Source organism: Vombatus ursinus, unplaced genomic scaffold (genome assembly GCF_900497805.2).
Source record: "Vombatus ursinus unplaced genomic scaffold, bare-nosed wombat genome assembly UNPS02014798.1, whole genome shotgun sequence".
Classification (NCBI taxonomy): Eukaryota; Metazoa; Chordata; class Mammalia; order Diprotodontia; family Vombatidae; genus Vombatus; species Vombatus ursinus.
Window position 1 is genome coordinate 61,112,258 of NW_020954576.1, and position 26,129 is coordinate 61,138,386.

The 26,129-nt window shown below is 38.7% G+C and overlaps 1 protein-coding gene across 7 annotated transcripts in view; it reads right to left on the bottom strand.

The window, feature by feature from the left end:
• LOC114050137 (signal-induced proliferation-associated 1-like protein 2) overlaps positions 1–26,129 on the bottom strand; it is a 257,408-nt gene that overhangs the window by 9,142 nt on the left and 222,137 nt on the right. For 3 of the 7 annotated variants that reach the window (XM_027871723.1, XM_027871722.1, XM_027871719.1), the window contains exons 16-19: positions 24,324–24,548; positions 21,223–21,376; positions 17,327–17,561; positions 7,556–7,687 (exon numbers count right to left, since the gene is read on the bottom strand). In XM_027871723.1, coding sequence (XP_027727524.1) covers positions 7,556–7,687; positions 17,327–17,561; positions 21,223–21,376; positions 24,324–24,548 — 746 coding nt within the window. The remainder of the gene's footprint in view (positions 1–7,555; positions 7,688–17,326; positions 17,562–21,222; positions 21,377–24,323; positions 24,549–26,129) is intronic. The other 4 variants (XM_027871721.1, XM_027871724.1, XM_027871725.1 and 1 more) reach the window with 3 other exon arrangements.

The following is a 26,129-nucleotide window of genomic DNA, read 5'->3' on the forward strand; positions in this document are numbered from 1 at the left end:
ATAAAGGAAGTAAAGGTGATGACACATTGTAAAGAAAGAGTGAATCAAGATAATTCTTGGGCCAATATATATGTATATGTATATACATACATGTATGTATGTGTATATATGTTTGTGTACATGTATGTATATGTATATACGTGTATTCATTATATATACATATACGTGTAATTTAAAATTTTTGACTGAATCATGTCTTCATCACATTAATAATTTCTTCACCCATTAGGATGTGTAACTGGGGCTGCAGGGAGCACAGTAGGATCAAAGAGTTAAAGGGAGAGCTTGAAGATACCCTAGCAGTCCTCTAGTTCAACCTCCTCATTGTAGAAATGAAGCAGCTGCATTTCAGAGAAGCCAAATATTCACCAAGGTCAAGCAGGGTATGTACTAAGTGGCAGACCTAGGATTCGAATCCAGGTCTCTGTCTCTAGCTACAATGCTCCATTTCTCAATATGTTATCACACTGCCTCCCCATGATTCAAAGTATCTGACCAAAAAGAAACAAAAAAGTCTTTATCTCCTTTGCATTTGTATATTTGCAACTTAGTCAATAGAGATGTTTTCTGGTGACAAACTAAAATTCAAAATGATAATTCCTTGAGGAAAAACAGGGCCTTCATGGACAAAAAACAGAGATCCAGAGAGATTACATTCTGTTTTTACTTTGGGGGACTATGGGATTTTGGAAGAGAGTTTTACATTGAATATGTCAGATTTAGTAAGTTAAAATGACAAAAAGATATCTTATTCAATAAAGGGATAGAGCAAGTCTTTCACTGATACAGGGAATTCCTGGGTGAAGCAACTCTCTCTACCAAGGCAAATCAGCACTTTCTCTGTAATGTATATATTTAGAGACTGCCTAGGGTACTGAGAAACACAGCTAGGCTGGGTCACAGGCAGAAACCTGAATCCAGTCCTCTGTCGGCTAACATGCCTTCTGTCCACCAAGCTGCCTCTGATGAAGGGGATATTTAAACACAGACAGTAACTTGTAAATTACTTTAAAAAACAATGAGTCTACTTCATCCTCAGATTCTAGTGTCTACAGGATACCATCTATGATGACCACTGTTTAGCAACATCTGACACTTAGCTTCAGGATTGTCTAATGCATAGGGTAAGCCAAAAAACACAGGTGTGAGGTATGATCTTAATTCACAAGGTCACTATCATTGGAGATACAACCACCCAATGAAAGCACAAATAATGATCTGATTTGCAGTCTACTCTACATCTTGTATGCACTGACTATTCTTTTAAAGAGACATCCAAGCCTATGACAGAAATTAGTTTAGTGCTGCAACAAATCTTTTAAAAGCATTTTTCTTCTTGAAAACCTTTTAAGACATATCATGATAATTCATTTATTACCACAAAGCACTCTGCCTATAGGAGGTACTTTTAATAAATGCTTGTTGAATTGAATTGAAAATGGAGTATATTTACTAGAAAAGGATTTTTTTTTAAATAGAAAATTATCCTCTTTCAATCTAGATTAGGTTCAGGTAAGAGCAAAGAACAGGCCAGGCCAAAAGTAATGAAAAACAAACCTTCTATTCCCATAAATGGAGCATTTTATGAATGTACGCACCAAGATTTACAAATCAAAGAAAAGGTGGCTCTTTCTAGCCATATTTAGAAAACTTAACATATTAGTAATGAGTACAATTGTCTGATCTTAATAAACAGGTCATAGCTGACTTCAACAACTATTTAGCAAAGAATAAAGTAGAGTTTCTGAATCAAGAAGTCCATGCTGATATATGTGTGTCTATGTAAATATACACATATATATATTCTAATTTCTGTCATTAGTCACCACTTACACAACACTTCATGTCTGAAAAATTATTTTAAAGTAGGCATGTTGGTTTTGTTTTATTTTAATATATAAGGCATACATATAAATGTGTATATGAATAAATGTTTTCAAGACAACATGCAAGAAAACTCAACCTTTACAAAAAAGTCCATTTAAATAGCTATGACAAAACTCATATACTTTACTTTTGAAACATAACATACTCTTTAAGTCAGGGAAATATATATAATACATATCAGAAAGATTTCCATGAAAAATAGTAAAACATTAAAAAAATTGCATTTAAAAAGAGTAACCTTCATCTATCCGGAAACATTTTTTTTTTTTAGGCAATTGGGGTTAAGTGACTTGCCCAGGGTCACACAGCTAGTAAGTGTTAAATGTTTGGTCTGAGGCCAGATTTGAACTCAGGTCCTCTTGACTTCAGGGCCAGTGTTCTATCTACTGCGCCACCTAGCTGCCCCCAGAAACTTTATTTTTACAGAAAAAAAATTCCCATATTGCCCAGAACCACGCCACAATGCCATTTCCTGGACATGCCCAAATCATGCCACCACTGCCTTCCTTCCTACCTTCCATTTGTGTGTTTTCTTCCAGTCTTTCCACCTTAGAATATAAGTTCTTTGAAGTCTGAGATTAACTCATTTGCTCCTATTTGTATGGCTAACACTTAAGAGTGTCTGGTCTACTGTGAGTGCTTGGTAAATGCTTCATTCATTCATTCATTCATGTATGTCATATAAATAAAGTGTTTGAACAAGTTTCCAAAAGTCCAACAACAATTTAAGGAAAAAAGTTGTAATTCTCTTTCCTAAAACCTCTGACTAAACTTGTATTTCTAATCTTTAACTAAATAAAATCATTTTCTTTTACTTGGTTTCATTGTGATTTTTTATTTGACTTTCTCATTGTTGCCACATTGTAAAGACTCAGAATCTAATAAGAACAAGGATATAAAAATAGCATTATAAAGAAGTTTATGGATGTTATTACCTCATTTCATCCTCATAACAATCCTGGAAGGTAGGTGCTATTACTATCCTCACTTTACAGATGAGGAAACTGAGACTGAGATTGCCCAGGATCATATAGCTACTGAGCATCTCTAGGCATGATTTGAATTCAGGCCTTCCTGACTCCAAGGACAGCACTCTATTCATGGCACCAGTTAGCTATCTCATAACTCACAATAGCAATAATAACAACAACAATAAAATTAATAAAAGCTAATTGAGGATAGCTGACTAGAAGATATCAGCTGACAATCATGGCAGGAAGCACTCCACATTTAATCTGGTCTTCTTTGCTCTTCCTCATAAACAACACTCTCCTGCCTCTATGTCTTTTGGCTGGCTTTCTTACATGCCTAGAAATACTTTAGTCTCAATTCTACCTCATAGAATTCCTTGCTTTATTTAAGAAAAAAGCCCAAGTGACATCATTTCCCTCATTTCCCCAGCTGCTCCTGCTGGCTCCCAATTACTTTATGTTTTTCTTATGTTCTGTACATATTTGTGGATGGATATGCAAGAATACATTCTCCTTTGATAGAATATAAGCTTTTTGAGGGCAGGGTTTGTTTCATTTATCTTTGTATTCCCATCTCCTAACACATGCTTGTTGATTGATATGAAAACTGGGGTAAGAGCAAGATAAAGACCCAACACCAACTTTTTTTTTTTAAATCATTAAGATTTAGATCTGGATCTTATAGGTCCATCTAGTGTAACCTTCTCATTATACAGATGAGGGAAACAGAAAGGTTATCAGAGATTTGAATCCCAAACCTCTGGCTACAAGTCCAGTGGTCTTTCTGTCATACAACACTCTTTTCCAAATAATTAACATTCTCCTATGATGGTGAAATGGGTCATATGAAAAAATATACAGTGTCCCAAATGTCTTCATGGAGTTTTAAGCTTAGGAAAACAGGAAATGGGGTGTGGCATTTTCTGTATTTCCCTTTAAAAAGCTTTCCCTTTAAGAACCAAACCATTAAGATACTTGTCAACATCCAGGTTTGGACACATTGGAATCAGATGGAAATCAAGCTCTACAGTGTAATCTCAGATAAAATTGGTATTGAAAAAAATTGATTACCCAAATATCTATAGTAACAACTTCTCATCTGAATTTTCATAAGAATATGGTCCTAAGCTGGCATGTTATAACAGTTAAGATTAACAAGGATTTCATATCTAGTTTTATTAGGTATCACTTTTTGTCCATAGGTAGCAACATTTGATTTTTCCTTTAAATAATCATCGAATATTTTTTATCAGGGGGCAGTTGGTAGCACAGTGGATAGAGTGCTGTACCTGGAGTCAGGAAGACTCATCTTCCTAAATTCAAATCTAGATACAGGCACTTATTAGTTGTGTGATCCTGGACAAGTCACTTGTCATAAAGTCACAACTCATTTTGCCTCAGATTCATCTGTAAAATGAGCTGGTGAAGGAAATGGCAAACCACACCAGTACCCATGCCAAGAAGACCCCAAATGGGTTCACAGTCATATACAATTGAAAGGACTAAACAACAACAACAACAACAATTTTTAAATCAATTTCCATTAAGATGACCTAGAACTTGAGAAGTGTAAAAAGTAGACTGACCAATTCCTTTCCTCATAGCAAAAATAATCGCACATGTTCTTCCCATTTGGAAAACAATCTTCCTAGGGCTTTTAGTAACCTAGTAAGTACTCTGTTCTTTCATTTAGCTTAATGTCAACCCATAAACCATATTATACCTCTAGCTTAAACTCTTTGATCTCCATTTTAGAGAAATGGAAGGAACCCTAAAGATCCAGCCCAACACCCTCATTTTATAGATGAAGAAACTTAGGCCTAGGGAAATTGACTTACAATGAAAATCTCAAAAAAGGTATAATAGCATTAATATACCACCATTATCACTAACATTGAAGAACTCCAATGCCACCTCATGACAGCTGTGACCCTAGTTTCTCGTAGGCTATGCCAGAAGAGCTCAAGTTTGGGCAGGTCCTGCCCAAGCTAGAAAGACTTCAAGTATATGCTTGGTGATCAACTCCATGTCTGTTATTCAATAACTAGCTGGAGTAGGTTGACAAAGTCTCTACCAACAGGCTCGCTTTAGGGTGTCCTACCTTTTCAGTTATGGCAGTTCTCCAAATCATCTACTAAGATATAGCTGATTCTTAAAAAAAATATTACTGTAGTTAGTTATCAAATAAGTTCTCAAAGGTATCTGCATTAAAAAAAAATAAAAATCTCAAAAGAAAAAAAAACTGGTACCACTTCATATAGTATATTGGAAGTTAGGGGAACATGATTTCTGTGCAAGGGCCTCTGCCACGGGCCCTCAAAACACCCTCAGTAGGTATCTGTTTGATCATAAGACCTATCCATGGGATTTGAGGGCCAGCAATTGGGATATCGGGCTCACAGATTTAGAGATGGAAGGGATCTTAATAGGTCACCTAGTCCAATTTCTTTATTTGGTAGATGACGAAACTGATTTGTTCGAGGTCAAGTTAGGCATAAATGGCTGAGCCAGGATTTGAACCTGGGTCCTCTGACTCAAAAGCCCATGCTTTCTCCACTGTACTACAGCCTTCTCTAGGTACACTATCAAAAAACACAGAGGAAGCCCCAAGCTTTATTCAAGATCCAAGAGTTTACATAGTAAAGTACTCCCCAGTGGATGACCCATGGGATAAAAAACAGTAATCAGTGATAACTATTATTGCTCAAACCTCTACTGCAGAGATAACCCCATTCTATCGTTCCAAGCATATGCACTCTTGGACACACGGACACACACACCCACACCCATACACACACACACACACACACACACACGCGCACACACACACGCAGAGTAAAATACCCTAGCTAACAAACAGTGCCTTGCACAGAGCAGAGGCATAATACATTCATTGAATTAAATTTGTTGAATTTGCTTCCCAGATCAGCTTTGAATTGAGGCTGGCAAAGCAATTCTGCCTTTCGCTGGTCTCCAACTTCTAGGACAGCACAAGGGAAGGGTTACTGAAAGTGCGAGGACAGACTCGAGTAAACAGGCCACAAGCCCTAGGATTTTTTTTTTTTTGTTGTGTTTTGTTGGTTTAAAAAACAACAGGGATTTTGCTTTTGATAACGCCAGAGTTGGGGCCTCATTACAAGGCAGGCAGCTGGATGCTGAAGCTCCCAAGCAGGACAAGGACTTGCAAGGCAGTTAACCAGGGAATTCAGGGCAGGCTGACTCCTTCTATGGAGGGAGCGGTTACAGCTCACACTCATTCCGCAGGGGTTTCCCCTGCCCCACCTGTGCTACATCACAGCCTTGTCTGTCTTGAGTTAAAAGAGAGAAACTTTCAAATCATCAGTACCAGATGGTGAGGGTCAGGAGAGCTGCCATTCAGAATTTTATGGAAAGCCCTTGGGAAAAGCACCTTTAGGCTTCCCTGAGATGGTTCAGAGAGTCATTGTTTTCTCCATAAATTTTGCATACTATACTGATATTTCAAACTCACCCTTGGGACCTCAGAAGCAATTTTAAACTTGGTATAAGCAAGTTGAACATCATTATTTACAATCATAGAATTTAAAGCCTGGAAGACACCTTAGGGATTATCTAGAGTAATCCTCTCATTTCACAAATAAGGAAACTGAAGTTCAGAGATGTGAACGATTTGCCTAGACAGTTATTGATATTGCTAGGAGAGGAACTCAGGTCTCCTGATTCTAAGAGCACTTTGTCCTTCGTACCAAGCTGTGCTGCTCCTCTGATACACCTCTAACTTCTGGGCCCTTCCTTTAGAGTAGCGGCTCTGCCCTTCATAGCTTGGAAGCCCTAAGAGCTTACTGAGGGGAGGAGAGGTACGGAGAAGAGGAAAGGGCTACAAATGAGTCAAGGCTAGCTGTGTTCCCCTTCCTGATGGAAATTCTAGAAAACATGGTAACTTCCACTGGCTGAGGAATCTATCAAGTATACCCTTCAAGAAGATCTGCGCGAAATCAACAAACACCTGCTCTATGTGAAGATCTGTGTCAGGCTCTAACGATATAAATACACAAAAATCTCTGCCTTCAAGGAGCCTTGGGGAATCCATTACTTTAAGAGGAAGGAATGGACAAGTCCCTTCCAGTGGCTCTGTTCTTACTCTCCACTTCTTCCTACAGAAAACACTCTGATAACATTCTTTAAAAGAATCAGCATGGACCTTTCACCAACTGACATGAAATTAGAAGCCAAAGGAAACATCTTATATATACCACAATCACATCTTAGTGGTGGAGGATGACTCTCAGACTTTCCCTGTCAATGCTTACCCTTCTTGACAAAAAATAAAAACAAAAAACAAACAAACAAAAAAAGGAGCTCCCTGCCTTAGAAAAACAATAATCACAGGATGGATTTTACAAGAGACCCTAGGGACCATATGAGTCCAAAGCACTCAACTTTTCAGATGAGAAAAGTTAGGAACAGAAGAGGAAGTGACTTGTCCAAGGTCACATGGAATTGCAACCCTAGTCTTGAGTCTCATCCTAATACCCTTTCACTCTAATCTGCACAGGCTCCCTAAGGAAACAACACTACACACAAGCTTTCCCCTCTGGGGACTAAAATACCCTAGAGTTCATCTACACAACACAAGAGCTTGATTCTAGGAAATGTACAGAAACACTGCATAGCATTAAAAAAAAAAAAAACGATCTTTGGGCCACTTTAATCTTTACCTTCAAATGCCCGTGCAGCATCCACAAGGTTGGACCAATCTAACCCTGTGGCAGTGTCTGGGAGGGGCATCAGACCTGGATCAGTGAATTTGGACTTATCCGATAAGGACCCATCGGAGAGCCAGAACTCATCTAAACAAAAAACAAAACCACAGTGTCAGTGATATCACAGAGAACTCTCTACAACATCATCCCCTTGGGAAATTCACCTACAACATCTTCTTTCCTTCCCCCTTAAGAGACATCTCCCTGCCCTCATTAAAAAAAAATCAAAAATTTAAGCTGCTGATTTCCCTAAGACACATACAGTTAAAAATAGACTCAAAAAGTTGGGGAGAAGCAGAAAACTGAAGGTTAACTAATTCAAGTGAAGTCACAGAAGAAACTATGGCAGAAAGGGAGTTAGCATTTAGACTATGTACATTATCAACATTTAGCAATGATGTTTTTCCTTGGAACCATTACCTCTGAATTCGACCTAGCCCAGCTACAGACTACAAGATTCTGGTGCCATTTTATTTTTCTGTCTAATGCTTTTAACACATAAAAAGCCTTGAAGGAAACATCTTCCAACATTGATGACTGGAAAAAGCCCTATAGTAGAGTCCATTGATTTAAGATAGAGATTTGAACAAAGTTTTATGAATTGAACCATATTAATTTCATTTAATCATGTAAATGTTCACTTGTTCATTCATTCATATAAGTATAGATGGTAAGAGGACAATTTTATTGCTGAATTATATACAAAAGACAGAGACTGAAAGTTATTTACTATATACAAAACCTGTGGTTTACTCTACTTTTCTCCATTTGTCCTAAATCAAGTGGCTTGATAATAATGAGTCATACCAGAAACACCTCCTACATATGATACTTAATGATTTATCACTCTTCCTTTGTAGGAGTTGCAATTTCTTTAAAAATGATTCTACTGCTTTGTTTTTTTATTACTCATAATGCTGAGTTCTATTTTTTTTAAAGCATTCTTTGGGTATTTTCCAGCAAACTTTGGAAGGCCTTCAACTGGACTTTCTTTTGCCTCATAATTTCCATGCCCACCCAAAAGAGTTACATGCTGATACTTGTGAATACATTTGACTAATTAGACCACTCAAAATAATGACCACCTGGCTGACTGAGCTTGCAATTAAGGAAACTCAGGGCATAATTAACAAACTACACCTGTAATTTCTGTACCCACAATTTTTGGGTAGATGAGAAATTCTGGCATCTGAACCGAGCTAGAGCATTTGGAAAATTGCCCTTATAAGAGCTTTATTAAAAGAGCAGTGAACCTTTGGAAATGAGCTTTGATGTCAGTTGTATAAGGATAGGGTGTTTGGGGCTAAAATTAACTTTCATCCTCATTCAAAAGTTATAGGCTCAGGCTTTCCTAACCTCTATTATATTTATATCTGAAAGAACTGTCAAAGGTAGCTGTTAAACTATTCACATTATGCTACCTTGCTAATCATCTTATTAACTTACTTATTTCTGCCCTTGCTCCACTGGCCCCCATTTTGAGAGGAAAAACAAAGATAATATTTTTCTAGTGTGACCCTCCCTTCTCATTTTTTTCTGCTTTGATTAAACAACCAATGCTTCAAGCAGAAGCTTCTAAAATGGGACATTCTTTGTCCTTGGCCAGGTCAAAGAGGAGCTCAATTAAATCAGCAGCTGATTCCTACTTGCTGGGAATTGGGGGAGGGGGAAAGCAGGGAAGAAAAGAAATATTCACAGGATTTGCTACTTTGCTCTCACCCTTTTTATCATCCTCTTACCTCCCTTAAAATGCAGGTATAGGAATATTTGGTCCCATGTACATGCTTAGTCCTTGTGACAGGAGGGATCAGTGGAGTTGGGGTTGCCTGCTTCTTTTAGCTTTGAGCCAAACAAGCTCCTTTCTACCATCTATCACAAGTATATGTTTAGCTTTATACACATGTACATCGAATGTGCATGCACACACACATATACGACTAACAGAGAAACTGATACAAGAAAAGGAGATTTTAAATTACAATTTATTTTGCCATTGACTGCTGTGTAACTCTGGATCACTCACTATAATTTAATGAAAAAGTAGATTCCAGATATTCATGTAAGTGTCTCTGTTTCCCCATTAGATTGTAAGCTCATTCAGGTTAAGCGAATAAATAAATTTTAGAAAATTTAAAAGTGAATAAATTTTATTGTAGAATGTTTACAAAGAAATTCCAGGGTTCTCTTAAACTTAAGTTTTATTACTGCAGGGGAAGCTTCTTCAGGTTAAAACCAAATTTGGTCACTTATGATGAAGAGATCAGAGAGTGATTTTCAGAAAGGACAAAAAACATAACAAAACAAAAACAAAAACCCTGAACCATAATAAGTTAACGATGGGACATGAAGGGCAATACCTAACGAAGCTATCAGTGGTGCTCTGGTTTTGTCATTAATTATGCCATCAATAATTTGCAAAAACTGCATTATTGGCTAGCATTTATTTAGGGCTCTAAGATCCTCACTATAGTTCTGCAAGGCAGAGACAAACTCAACTGTATGCTTCCTTATGGGGGACAGCCTTTCCAGAATACCCAATAGTAGGCTGTCCTTCTAACTGCTTTCAGTCTCCAAGAGGCCTTAAGGAATGGTGGGAAATCATATCAAGTTTATGGGGTCCTTGATCGTCACTCCATAAGTTTGCCTGCTTCCTCCCAGTTGCTGGCTGGGACATCTACTGGGACATGTACTGGTCACTGCGGAACCACTGTAGGGTCTGTCTTTTCTTCAGTCTCATCTCTCTGGGCCATTGTTGGAATTACAGCTCAGGGTTTCCCACAGCTTGTGGCACAGAGAGGTTTAGCGATCTGCCCCCAGTAGGTACCATAGGTGACCATGTGCTAGGTCACACTAATACTCTGGAGGTAAGGCAGGTAAGAAATCTTCACTTAACTGAAGGAAAACTGAGAACTACAAAGGCTAATAACATGCTTATAAAACTTGTCACTGACAAATCTAGCGACAGAATGCAGGTCTTCTGATTCCCAGTCTTGCATTTGTTCAAGGAGAGAGGAGAGGACAAAGTGCTTACTTTGTTCTGAAATTAAGTATTAAGTGTTGTAAAAATATTAACTCACTTGACAACAGTTCAACAAGGCTAGCCGTAATTCTCCTTCGGTTGAAGGCAGGTGGTCAGTCTTCTGACCATGATGAATGCAGGGGGAATGGGAACTCTGAGTCACCCTTATAATTTTGTGATGCAAGATAAATACAAATCCCAGATTTTTTCAGGACAGTTCCAATTTAAAAAAAAATAAAAATAACATAAAGGGTAGTTTTAAAATGAATTCTTACAGAAGGATTATCCTGTGTTCTGATTCTTGGCTTGGAAAAAATATTGCTTACTGGGAGGCAGAGATACTTGACTGAACAGCTGAGAGTTCATAAGAACTAAGGATGAGATTTGAAGTTTCCACAGAAAATCAACAAAAGTATGGTGGCTAAGCTAAGGCACCAGCACCTCAGTGACCTGAACACCAAAGGAGCTCCACATGGACAGGCAGCCACCTGTCTAGGCCAATCATGACCTGAAGCTTAGTGAGTGGAGAAAAATGCTGACTCTAATGATTTACAATTCTGAACTTTCTGGAGGAGCTCCTCTCTCACACCCCCCAAGGAGATTTGATACAACTCCAGAAAATGGAATAGTTAACTATTAAACCAACTGGCAGAGACAAATGTAATCATCTACTTGGAAGGGTCGTTTCCTCTTCTTTCCCTTGCCTATTGTTTCTATTCATGTCTGGTGTGGCTCCAGTTTGGAGTTCTACTCAACAATTCACTGTTTTGTTTTGTTTCGTTTTTTAAAGAAAATGTTAGTGTTTGTGCAGGTCTGCCAGATCTCCTTCCCCACTCTCCTGCCCTGCTTCTTGGCATAATGACATCGAGTCTGTGGTTTCCTGTCTATTTACAAAAGTCCCCTCACTCATATAATCCATCTTTATTAATTCCGATTTTATTATTATTATGTTATTCTGATAACAAATACTGAGTAGCTTTCTTGATAGCATTTCCTGGTAGTTGGAGATCTCAAGTTTTACAATCACTCTCCAGAAACCATAGGACACTTATCGCAGAGGACAGAGGAGAGTGAGAAATTCCAGATTAAAACAGAGAAATGATCCAACCAGCCCAATGCACTGCCTCTGGCAGAAGGATTAGGGAAATTTTAGGAAGGCACCGCCATTGCCCTTCTTGACACCAACCCTAAAGGGGGTACGATCTATTCCAAAACAACCTCAGTTTTTTTTTTTTTAATGGCCAGCATCTATCATCAGTGAACTTGACTATAACCTTATTCAATCTATTTATGTTTTTAGCCAATAGCGTCTCTCATATGTAAGGAATTCGTCAGGTTTACCAACCTCTGAATAAAGTGCATTTAAAAAAAAATTCCTCTTTCAGAGATACTAGTGCTGTAGGATTTGTTGAACAAGCCTATCCTTCCTGCTAACTATGCGCTCTTCATGACTTTGATCCCGTCTCCTCCATTCTGGTCCTCTTAAACTGAAGGAACAGTATTCTTTTTTTTAATTCTTTATACAAAAAAAAATAAAATCCCATTAAATTACTTAGGCTTAGGAATACCACTATCATTTTCCCAGTGCTCAGAATTTCCTTCCCACACATACACTTTTTATATCATCTGTATCTGACTTAGTTTCTGAAACAGCAAGTCTCAATTCTCATTTTCATGATTTGTTGTGAGTGGTCCATCATGGAATTCCCTTATTATAATCCATCTAGGATGCAGATCGTAGGAGGAACAAATACTGACCTAAATGCAAGGACAAGACCTAATCCAGAACATTTCTGTTGATGGATTGTGTTAAGAATCTCTACATCTTAAAAAGTCATTGATAAACTTATCTGGCACATTTCAGTGGCTTCAAAAAAGATGTACGAATTAAAAGTATGAACTTAAAATGCCAGGATTCAAGAGATGGAAATAGTCTGAAACAAATTAAAATTTGGGACTATTTAGATGTTATTATTTCTCTAAGCAAAGGCTCTCCCTGTGAGGAGAATGAGTAGAAACAGGCACAGGACAGCCCTTCTAGCAGTTAACTGCTGGACTTTTTCCCCTGGGTAGGAAAAACCATATATGAGTGGTTTGTTTTCGAAGAGCTGGGCTACCTGCCTCTGAGAAGACTTCGTTCCGTTTACTGTAAGCTATCTCCCCTCCTGATTACCCTTATATTGGGAAAGTAAGTGATTCCTGGACACGTTCCAGTTCAGGAGTCCTAATATTCCATACAAGATCACAGATTTTCAGCTGGAAAGGACCCCATCATCTAGTCCAAGTCCTTTATCTTACAGTTGAGGAAATTAAAGCCCATAAAAGTGAAGTGATTTGTTCTAGGTCTCATGGAGAATAGGTGGCAAAAGCTATCATGTGAACCCAGGTCCTCTGACTCCAAGTTATCCTGTGTCATATCTTATTTGTAAATAGTTATGTGCATGTTGTCTCCCCCACTGGATAGTGAGCTCCTTGAGGGCAGGAGCTGTTTTTGACTTTCTCTGTATCCTCAGCACTTAGCACAGCTCCTGGAACATAGGAGATACTCAATAAATACCTGCTGGCTCTGACTCTAGATCCCTTGCTCTTTCCATGACACTATTCTTCCTTCCAAGTACAGTCTCCAGGATGCTGGTGGGTTTGGCGAGCAACCAGCCAGTGCCAGGAAGTCTGATGGAACCAATCTTCAAGAAGGGTTACACGAAGCTAGGGCAAGTGTGTTACCTAAGTCTGAAATGTCGGATCCCCTTCCAGTCCCTGTTTGGAAACATATGCTAGGAATGCTTCTTTGCAGACTGCTCCCATTTCAAAGTGTCTACTCGTTCCCAGAGAGTCCTGACTTCTCAGGAGTCTGTTCCATGGGTCTCTTCCAAGAATCTCTGCATGACCCATAACCGAGAAAAGCTCAGAGCCATTTACATCTGCCTCGGTGGAGAGGAGACAGACTCTAGGAATCATAGAGACTGCTGTGGCCATGAGACAGAGCTATAAATCTTTAGTTCAATAAGTCAGAAACACGTCGAGGGAATTTGGGGATGGGATTTGCCATATCCTTTACAACACTCTCTACTCTTTTTCTTGAATGCATCTTGGCCTTCTATGCTGCCAGGTTTTTGGAGGGAAGAGGATATTTTAATAGTTCTGCCAAATGGGCTACCCACCAACAACAGGCAAAAAGGTCTAGCTGGGTAAATTTTGATGAAGTCTTTGTTTTTATCGCCTTGCTAAGAAAAGGGAATGAAGAAGACAGTTTGTGATTTGGGGCAGTGGCTAAAACAGCAGCATTTTAGTGAAAAACCTATTTCTCTGCCTCTGTGGTTTGGAAACAATAAGGCAGCATGAGAGTAAATATGTAATAGCATATGGGTAATGATTTTAACCAACACACACACACACACACACGCACACACGCACACGCTTTAAGGTTGACAAAGAACTCTTCATAACAAGCCTCTGAGATACACACTACACAGGGATGATGAGGATGAAGAACGGAAGGCTCACAGTAACTTGACTATACTCAAGACAACTAGAAAATGTCAGAGCCAGGATCTGAACCCAGGTCTTTGTGATACTGACTCCAATACTCTTTCCACTATACCTGTAGCCCACTGGCTGGTCTCCTCACCTCAAGTTTCTCTCCACTACAGTCCATCTACTACTCAGATATCAAATTATTTTCCTAAAGCACAAGTCTGATCATCCAATGAACTCCAGAGAATCCCTGTCATTTCCATGATCGAATATAAAATAATTTGCTCAGTGTTCAAACACCTTCATACCCTGACCCGGCTCCCTACCGTTCTAGTCTTCTTACAAGTTACCCCTATATACTGTTATGTACAATTGAGTGACAGTGGCTCCTAGCTGTCCCTTACAATGGACACTCCATTTTCCACCTCTGGGCATTTTCCCTGGCTGTCCTCCATTCTGTAATTTTTGCCCTCTTGGCTTCAAGTCCCAAATTAAATCTCATCTTCTATAAGAAGCCTTTCTCTATCCCCTTTAACACTAGTGACTTCTCTGTTGATTATCTCTGATTTAGCCTGTATGTATCTCATTTGTAGGTGGCTATTTACAGGTTTTCTCCTCCCACTGGACTGGGAATTCCTTGAGAGGAGAGGTTCTCTTTTGCCTTCCTTTGTACCCCAGCACTTTTAGCATAGTGCCTGGCAAATAGGAGGCACTTCATAAATTCTCACTGACTGACTGACTGATCACATTGCTTTCTCATCATGAAACAGCTATTATTACAAATCTTTGAAACATCACCCCAAAGCTGCAGGCAATTTATGAAACAATATAGCAGGATCTGGATCCAAGTTGTACATACATGGTATTCTTTATACCAGAAATTGGCCACCAGGTGATGAATTCCCTTTGGCCACTCATAAAATGTGGATAATTTATAGTAGGGTTGAAGATCTGTGATAGTAGAGAGAATAAAATAAAATCTTTTTGAAATGCTGAAGTACTGTGGTGAACTAAATGCAAGATGACACTAACATTCATTTAAAAGCAACTTCTTTGGAGAATGGTAGAATATTTGACCTTCATTATGTACCTTACTTTATTGTGATCAAGGAACAGTTGCAAGTGTTATTTCCATTTACATGAATGAATCCTACAATATTTAGAATATTGTATCACTAAAGTAATAGATTAGGAAACTTCAAAGGAGACAGGGATTGCTTTCAATTCAAGCTTAGAATCATAAAAATAAGCCAATATTTATCTGGTTGCTTTTACCTGGTTGTGCAAAGTGCTTTACATTTTATCTCACTTTATCCATATAACAACCCTAGGAGGTAAGTGATATTATTATCTGCATTTTACAAATGAAAGAACTGAGGCAAACATAGGTTAACTGACTTGCCCAGAGTCATATAGCTGCAGTAAGGGGCAGAGGCTGGATTTGAACTTAGCTCTTCCTGATCCCTGGTTCAGTGCTCCATCTGCTACAACAACTAGCTGTCTCACTACACACACAAACAAGTTTATCATTTCACTGAGTATAACAATTTGGATGCTCTATCAAAACATACTAAATGCCATGAAATGCAACCCTGATGATGGATACTTTCTTTTAAATTCCTGTATCTCTGTAAAACATAATAGTTTTACCTAGGAAAATGGTGGTAAAACTGATTTGCAAAGAAAATAATCTGAAAAAATGTAATTCAAAAGTTCGGCTTTTGGAACTCGTCCAACTATTCAAAATCAAATAATTCTAGAGCAGAAAAGAACCTTCGACATAATCTAGTCCAACTCCATTATTTTACAGATGGAGATATGAAAGGCAAGAGAGGTTTAAGATCTTGCTCAGCGTCACAGAGGATAAAGCCTAGACTAGGATTCCTACCTTTGTCAGCTCTTCTTTTTCATGCTACACCACATATTTACTTTAGAGAATAAGAAAAAAGGATGATTATGAGACCACTTTTTCCTTTTTCCTAACTATTTTCATAATACAATTTTAGATATTTTTTCTTTACAGTTATAAAAGTTAAAGCCTGATACAGAGCTCATCCCAAAGGTTCAGTGGGTGCTGAACTTGACTTGTGTCGGTATTTCTAGTAGGTTTTTCAGTTAACCCCATCTATGAACAATGTACACATCACAACTTACTTTGTCAAAAATGTCTCCTTTAAGCATTTTTCATGTTTTCAAAATAAGAGTCATGATATTAACTCACATTCCCAGAGTGTTTTGAGATTTACAAGGCATCTTCCTTACAACAATCTTGTCTGGTAGATGAAACAAAATCTAGCATTCCCATTTTATAGATGAGAAAAGCACTGGCTTGGAAAGATGGGAAAGCTTGTTCATGGTCCAATGGCGAATAATGGGATTTGGGTTCCAGGTCTCTTGACTTAAGTCCAGTGCTCTTTTTACCACCCTATGTCGTCTTTCTTGGGGCAGCTATGTGGTGGTAGAATGCTGGGCCTGGAGTCAGGAAGACCCGAGTTCAAATCTGGCCTCAGATACTCACCAGCTGTGACTCTGGGCAGGACACTTAACGCTGTTTGCATCAGTTTCCTCATCTGTAAAATGAGGCGGTAAAGGAAATGGCAAACCACTCCAGTATCTTTGCCAAGAAAACCCCAAACAGGATATATAAAGAATCAGGCTCAACTGAAATGACTGAACAACAAGAACAAAATTGTCTCTCTATTAAAAGACCATAAAGGAGGGAGGGAGAGAACTCAGAACTGAAAATAAAATAAAAACAAAATTAAAAGAAAAAAATTAATTTAATTACAAAAAAACCCCATAGAATTTAAAGCCAGCAGGTAGGAGAAAGCATGTTAGAGCATGAAGAGCACGGGTTTTGGAGTCAGAGGAACTGGGATCAATTTCCACCTTTGAAATGACCCATGTGACCTTGGCCAAGACTTCTGCCCTCCCCCGGCCTCAGTTTCCTCTCCTGTAAAGTGAAGAGGCAGGACTAGATCCCGACCAGTTCTGGATCTATGATCTTAGTCCAACGTCTTTCAGATTATGGATAAGGACACTGTGCTCCCGAGAGGAGGGAAGCAATTTTTTTTTAAAGGTCACATAGCCAGTAGGCAGCACGCCAGGGATTCAGACCCAGGTTTAATCAGATGAAGCACAGGATGCAGCATTAATAGAAGAAACACTTCAGATGAAAAAAACCCAGAAGCCGCGAGACACTAATGGAACCAGAGACATGGTCATAAACATACCGCAACGCCACTCACTTCTTAGGCCTCCCATGCCTGGTGCCAGGTTGGTCCGAGGCGGGAGTGTGCTATGGTACGGCGGGGTGGTGCTGAACAAAATGTCGTTGGGCAAGGCTTGGTCGAGGATGGAACTCCGCGAGCTGCCGTAGGAAGATCCTCTGCGGTTACTGCATATACTTTCATCAGAGAGTGTGCGGTACAGGGACCTTCTTGGAGACAGGTTCCCATAAAATGAAAACTATATGTTCAAAAAAAGGGGAGGGGGAAAAGAGCATTAGGAAACAAATGAAGGCATGGAATAAAGTCTATTAGATGCAATGGGCTGATGCAGTATCATGAAAACTTTCTGTGAGTTCTTCCCCAGTAAGACATAAAAACACTAGCTTAGAAATGCTGAAGCAGATCCACTGACTTCCCCAGCCCTGGTGTTTCAGAGCAGTTATTCGATTTTAATGCTTCCTCCTCTGACATTCTGCAAAATATGGTCATGAATTAATTAGATGCTACACAGCTTTATTAATTCTGAAATGCTAAATGGAGCCTCCACAACCTGATGATGATGATGGCTTCAGGAAATAGAGAAAGTTACCATTTCAGGCAACATTTATTCACATGCACACATGAAGCTGATGGATTTTAATTTGAAACGACTAGGTTTTTAATACCAGGCAATTTTGGCACTGATCAACTGCGTGTGAGGTTCAATCTAATCCACATGACAATAAAAGTAATTTCAAATATCACAGCCTTGTAGGATACCCAAATAAACTGAATGAAAATGGTAAAGTCTAGTGAAAAAAATAAAACTCCAAGAAATTGTTTTAACTGTATTAAAAGATAACTTTTAGAGAAAAAAAATCTCACAATAGTGTTTACTAAAACATTTGATTCTGAAGAGACATACATATATGGGTATACACAGACATACCCTCTCTCTCTCTGTCTCTCTCTCTCTCTCACAATCACACACACACACACACACAACACACACACACACACAACACACTCACCCCACCTTAAAAACAAAATCAAACAAAACCCCGCATTTCCAACATGTTCTTTTACATCCTGAGGCATATCCCGTTGGATAAACAAGTATGATCGCCCGGCTGTCCTTAAACATTGTTTACATCAAATAAGCACGGGCATGGCCATTTAAGTTTGTGAATGCAGCAGAAGGGCTAAAAATATCCCTATTCTTTGTGTTCCTTCCATTCTGTCAACTCTTCCTAACTGACGAATGCTTACATAAATCATGTACATGGCCTACAAAGTTAAACATATACCAGAAAAGGAAAACATGGTTTTAAAAGAGGAATCTCTTGACAAAAAGGATATGCTATCAGAATTTATGTTTGCAATAGCCTGCCTTCACAGTTGAACTCATACTACACTGTTTTCTGATTTACAGTATTTATATAATATATGCTATAGATACATAAAATATATGTACACATACATTATATATATAATATGTGTATATACATATGTACATATGTACACAGTGCCCCAAAAAATCTTAGTGCAGTTTAAAGCTAAAGCTTTAATGAGCTTATGTTAGCACACACATGTGTTAACACTATATGTTGAGAACAAGAGATTCATCGAGATCCGGTTCTTAGAGGATTCCCTTTACACACATGACTATCACACTCTGCAGCATATTATTATAGGTTGAAGAGAATAAAGGGGTCTTGAGGTAGGATCTAATTTGTGTTATTCCAAGGCTATAATTCAGTTAACTGGAGTACAATTCCACTTTAGGGAAGCTAGAATTTATAGCTGCTTGCTCTTTTTCTGACTCACTGTCAATAACAAATGGAAATGCAGGAACATTAATTTCAATAAGGGATAGTATGGTATGATGGAAGAACACTGGTCTGGAAGCCCGTGTTCCGGTCGTGGCTCCCCTACTTAGCTTGAGAGAAGACATTTAAAGTCTGTGTCTTGGCCTCATCTGTAAAATTAGGGTCTAACATAGGATCCCAGATCAAAATTGAGACAAGACCTCAGGGCCTATTTAGTCTAAACCCCTCCTTCCCATTTTACAGATAAGAAAACTGAGGACTATAAAGGGTAAGTGGCCAGGATTACCCAGGTAGTATTAGAGGCAGAGTCTGAACCCGAGTTCTCAGTCTCCAACGTCACTGCACTCTGCTGACTCCCCTGATTTCTAAAGTCTCTTCTAGCTCTAAGATGCTCACATGTTTCCAATTTGACTGTCATGCATTTAGAGCTGGGAAGAATTTTAAGTTAGTCCCCTGCCCAGCTCTCTGCCTTTGGGCAGGCAACGTCTGACGTTTGACAAAAAAAGACAATTGAGGCCAAACAAGGTTAAGTGATTTGTCCAATCTCACTCAGCTAGAAAGCAACAGACTTCCATTTTCCTAACCTCTTCCAGTTTTAAATCTAATAGACCTGTCAGGGTAGCAGTCAATCTACTGACATGACTCTGTCTTTATAATTATTATATTTACTTGCATATTTCTTCCCCCTCTTTTGCTATACCATTCTCCATTTTGAAAGGGGCATTGGATAGACTGCTTTTACAGCAAAAACTCTCCCCTCCTGATCTTTCTACTTTCATAAAATGATCATTGCTACCAGCAGAGGCTTCTAAATGGAACACGTACTCTCTTTGTCAGAGTAAATAGGAGTTAGAAACGGAGCTGACCACTTGCTAGGGGAGAGGAGAAGGCATGGAAAACTAATCATCAGCATTCACCACTTCTCTCCCTTTTTCTGCCTCCCTCCTACCTTCCCTAAGCTGAGAGACAGAAGGATATTAGTTCCTCAGCATGTAAGGAGAGAGAAAGGTGAATTGGGGCTACCTAGCTTTTCTGGTTCTGACACAAAAATCTGTTTAAGCTACACAGCTGAAGTATGAAAAGGAAATCCTAAACGTAGATATTAACTTCTAATCACCATCATCATCATCATCATCACCATAATTTACATAGCACCTATTACATACCAGGTACTATGCTAAGAGCTTTATAAATATTATCTCACAACTTCACAACAACTCTGGGAGACCAGTGCTATTATTATCTTCATTTTACAGATGAGGAAACTGAGGAAGACAGAGGTTAAGTGACTTGCCCAGGGTCACACAGCTAGTTAGTGTTTGAGGGCAAATTTGAACTCAGGTCTTCCTGACTCCAGGCCTGACATGCTATCCCCTGTGCCACCTTGCTGAACCATGATTACCCATGAAAGGTGTAGCTTTGCTTACATAAATAATTAAGCTAGACCTCAAACCCAGAGAGATGCTGTAATACCCAATACTGCTGTGTCCACCTAAATTCCTTAAGGCTGTTCTAGATCAGAGCTTTGAAGAATTACTTTTGCTTATCTTTTATGTGGCCAGTGTTTTAAAAACCATAATGATAACTCACTTTAAAAACAATGACAACAGCCATGTTTGAATTAATATAGGCCCATATTCTTCCCTTGCAATATTATACATTTTTCTTCCAGGGCTTCAAGCCCAATATTCAATAGAAGATGGGCAGGCTTTTAGTATCATTTGGGGTGAGGCCTTCATTATTATTATCACAATTACAAGAATTCTTCAAATTGGCCTGAATCCACATTAACCCTCCCCTCATGCACATCAATTCCCATTTATTTTAGGTTTCTGCAAAGAGGTTAAACCTATAAGTGAAAAAAGACACACAAATTGTTTCTGACTCCTTTCATGGGCTCTTTCCACTTTTATGCTTCAGTATCCCCGTCTGCCCATTTATTTCTGTCTCTTATTTGTGCCTCCTTCTTTTAGATACACTCAATTTATATGAAATAGTGGATTCTATCAGGATCTTTTTTGGGAACAACAGTGGACTACTTCTGAGCAACTGTCTCTTGTAGGGACTGAAAATCCTTTTAAGTTGGCTAACCTTTCTTTGGCCCTCTTCCACCAAAGGGCTGCCGGGAAGCATTAACTTCAAAAAGTCTTCTTTGGACAGGACATGTTGGGTTTCAGAAACTGCATCCTCAACCACGGTCTGATGTTGACTTGAGGTGGACATGGCTTCCATATCTCTATACATTCTGGTAGAACAGATCAGTATAAAAGAGACAGGATCAGGGAGCAAACCATCAAACTGCCTGCGATGTTATAAATTAAAATGCATTAACTAGTGTTCAAAAACACATACACATATACACATGTGCATTACTTTATTATTAAGTCAGTTCAGTTTTGCTGCCCCTTCACTCCAAATCCCCAAGTCATTTTACATTTATGAACTAAGTTCAATTGCCAGACAAGATTTTTGAATAATTCAGAAACAAATCAGATTCCCAGAGCATAATATATGGAAACAAGCTGCTGCTTCCTCCAATGAAGCCTGCTTCCTTTTTTCCCTAGTTTGGATTTGGAAACTGAGTTTCAATAATTCATCAGAGATGAGCCCGTGTTTTTAAATCAATGTGTGTGCTTCTGAAAAACTTGGAGACTGAGGGTGGTCAGACACCTGGACCCCATGTCCCAATCCTATGGTGTCCAGAGGAGATGCCCATGGTTCAAGAGTAACCATTTCTGGCATGTGCCAAGCATTTTTAATTATCAACAATTTCATAAAGCTGTTTGGATAAATAAAACGTATTCATGGTCAGCAAAAGACTGTCAAACTGAATTTTACTGTCTTTCAGCTCTCTTCTAGGAGGGAAGCAAAGGAGTGATCTTTAAAGAGTTGACTTTGGAAATGCAATTTGAGTTGACTGCAGATTCCCAAAGACACAGAGCGTGAATTGGAGTCCAATTACTTCCTGCCGAATGGAGAGCAATCAGTGACCGTAGTAGCCTCAGCAGAGGCAATGGCTTTCACCATTGAACTGTAAGTCTAGGAATTATGCTGTACCGTGGCAGCTAAGTCTCCCACAAACGAACTGCGTAGGGCTCTCATCACTGGCACCTTGAAGGAATTTTGGTTCAAAGAGAGGCCTGTGTTGCAACAAGCTAAGCAAAAGCTTCCAGAGAAAATGTTTAAACTGGAAACTTTCACTTACAAACACAAAACTAATGACAATTTCCCTGGGAAAAAAATTTCATCACTTTGTTCCTAAAATGGTATAAATAACCATGCACTTTCAAGTATTGAAAAGACTAACACATGAAAAACAACAAATACGGGATCAGGGAAGGAGGGAAAACTGGAAAATGATGAAAATCAATGTGGAAGATGTACTTCTTGGTGAGTTTGCAGGCATGTACAAAGAGCCTTCTCAAGAGCCTTCTTATGAAATCCATGAGGGATGTTCTAGTATTTTTACAAAGAGGAGCTCTGGCAGGACCAATTTCTGTTATCTGGTCCAGACCTACATTCTGGGCCTTGCCACCAGCTTTTTCAAAACAATGTCTATGGGAGGGGGCTGATCTATACTAGCAAGCCTTATTTGTACTGCATAGGCAGCTAGATAGGTACAGCCTGGAGTCGGGAAGACCTGAGTTCAAATCTGACCTCAGACACTAGCTATGTGACCCAGGGCAAGTCATTTAACCTCTGTCTGCCTCGGTTTCCTCACCGATAAAGATGAGAATAATAACAGCACCTATCTCCCAGGGTTGTTGTGAGAATAATATTAATAACAACAACACTATTTATATAGCACTTTCTATGTGCCAAGCTCTGCGCTAAGCATTTTACAATTATTATCACATTTGATCCTCACAACAACCCTGGGAAGTAGGTGCTATTATTATCCCCATTTTACAGATGAGGAAATGGAAGCAAACAGAAGTTAAATAAGATATTATCTGTGAAATGCTTTGCAAACCTTAAAGTATTATTTAAATGCTAGCTTCTATTATTTTGGTCATTGTTGTCATTATTATTATTGTGGAAGATCTGAGGTAAGTTGAGTCAGTTTGGGGGTCCAACCTTTTTTCAATACATGTATTGTGCCAGTTTCCCCTTGGGCCGTACGTGATATTGAGGGGCAGCAGTAGTTCAACACTGCTAACGTCTCCTTCAATGCTTCTGAAGACCTGTGATGCTCTCAATCTTAGGGAGTGACCTACAGCATTAAGAAGTTAAATTACTTGTCCAGCATGTGACAGAGACGAGACTTTCTTTATGGCTTTAAGGCCAGCTCTCTAACCATGATACCACATTGTCTATAACGACATGAGAAGGTAAAAATACCTTTCAGCTGTGCATCTAAGAGATGACTTTACAAAATGGAAAAAATTTTTTTCAAAAATACCCTTTTTTGATAAAGCTCCAGAAATTCTATGAGGGCATCTTTAATATTCATCAAAGAACAAGTGTGTACTTGAAAACATTAGTATCTGATGTTATTATGGTGGGCTGGTCCAGTACAAAGTTAATGCAGTGATTGAAATGTCCTTCAGGCCAGACTCTTTAAAAACCAACTAAACTTGTTTGGTTAGCCGCCTTCTGCACATCCTGAAATATGCAAGAATTTACCACTTTCATCAGAAGTGCAGAAATGCAACAATCACAAGATTAAAAGATTTTGTTGAAGGCTCAATAAGAATTTTTCTTTTATAAATAAGTATAAAACAACTCACCTTTCAAAGTCTAGGAAATAAAAGGAAACCAAACCAATGTTAAAATTAGGTTAAACAAACACACTTTTTTGTTGTTGTTTAAAGATCACTTAGCTCTACCACAAATTCAATGTGTACACTCTCTACCCATGAATTTATTCATTTCCCAAAGATTTAAACTTAAACAGTACTTTACTGAAAGTATTTCTATTGAGAAAAAAAAAGTTATCTTTGGCCTTTAGGAAGAAAAAAGACTTTTTAAAAAAAATTCTTTCTCTGAAAGAATTGGGAAATTGGGAAATGGACACAAGAGTTTGAAGAAAAATATGTAAGTTAAAATCTAAACAATTTTTGAAAAAAATAAAGTTCTAGACATCATTACTTTAAGGAAGGATGTACTCCTGTGAAAGAAAAGCTCATTTTCCTATTCTCTCTTTCCTCGCTATTTTGCCAAGATAGAGGAAAAGAAGTTGCTTTACTTACCCCTGACATTCATTTACTTCAGATTCTTCGGGTGTGGGACTGCCTTCTGATTTCTTCCAACCAATAACATATTTGCTGACTGCTCCTTGCCTGTGGTAGGATTTGGACAATGACCCAGTAACCTGCTGGCCACTATTGTGTGATACTATGTAGACTTTGGAGGTGTCCAAAGATCCACTATTTTTAGAACAGTGTGCTGAAGGGCTTCCTGAATGGTGTGAACCACTGTAGAAGGGGAAAAAAAAGAAAGAAAAGCAGCATTACAATGATATCCCTAGCAGCTCTGGGACACTGCCAATCACTGCCATAATTGTTATGCTTTCCCCTATCCCAGAGCAAGATGGGGGAAAGGACAAGTGTATGGTGTAATTGCTTACACATGCAAACTGTTCACGTCCCCATATTGCACACCCAACTCGTGGATACACGTGCAAGCCAAAAACCTTAAAAACTGGGCTTTGGGGAAACTTACAAGTCAGAATGGCACAGCCTGGGTTAAGAACAGCAATCGAATGGTGCCAGACTTCAGGTAAATCAGTGAGGCGATGAGGCCCTACCACCTACCAACATGTAACTTACGGGTTAAGAACTGCTGATATTTTCAATCCTCTGCTAACTCAGGGGCCCTCTAACATGGTGCTCAAAGCTCATTTATCTCCATTTTTCTCATGCAACAGCTGAAATTATATAGGGATTTAAGGTTCACAAAGCCCTTTATATATATTCTCATTTGATCTACAAAGTGGGAGCCATGACATGGACCTAATTCACAAGAATGACTGCACAGAAATTAATGAATAGAATCACAAAACAACTTATACTATTTTACAAACACAAAACACTGTGTAAAAGCTTAAAAACACAGCTTCTAATACAAGGGGTCCTCAGTTCTGGTGCATTTTGCATTCAAAAAACATGAACTATGGAAAGCTAAGCTTACAATGCAGATAAATTAGAAAGTGATTACTCACAGTACAGTACTGGTGCTTTACAAAAGGATTTATTATGGAGTCCTCCTAAATAGCATGTTCCCTTTGTGCACAGAAAATATGATTTGGTTTAGGAAATCAGAGCTTTTAAGGATTAGACTTATAATATTAGTAGCCCATATTTAGATAGTGTTCTTTGGCTTACTAAATTGATTTGCACACTTCTCAGGAGCGTATCTACAGCACAAGAACGTTCAGTTAGAAATATACCATCCGCAGCTTTAGTCAGATAAGGAGAGGGAGGCTGGGCATGGTCTGATGGGTGTCCATAAGTCTGAGGAGTTTGGAGAGAGACTGAGTAGAATCTCAAGGCATGGGATACTAGAAGAGAAAGCACCTCCAGTCGGATGGGAGGTTCTGGAGAACTAGATTTTGGCAATGAAATCATCAGAATCAACTGTGATTAACAGGGGAGGGTATCCAAGGAAACTGAAGGGGTTGAACAGGGAACTAAGATTTTAAAATGGCAAATAGTTTAAAATGCAATAAGGGCTGGTAACTACAGACAAACTCAAAAAAGACCAAGTTCTATAAGAAAATTATCAGGGAGATAAAGACCTAGTTAGCATAAGGGGAAGTTTGAAATAATGGTTAAACACAATAGAAAGGGCTTTTCTTTGGGGAGAGTGGAGAGACACAGGAAGGGTGAAAGAAGGGCTTAATTTAGAATGATAACATAATCGCAGAAAAAAAGAAGGTGAAACTATTCAACTCTTATTTTTCCATCTGCTAATTCTGCCAAGGAGAATGATCTCCATACAATAGTAAGGAGAGAATGGAAGTGTTTAACAGCGAAGTGAAACTCCAGGCAGTTAAG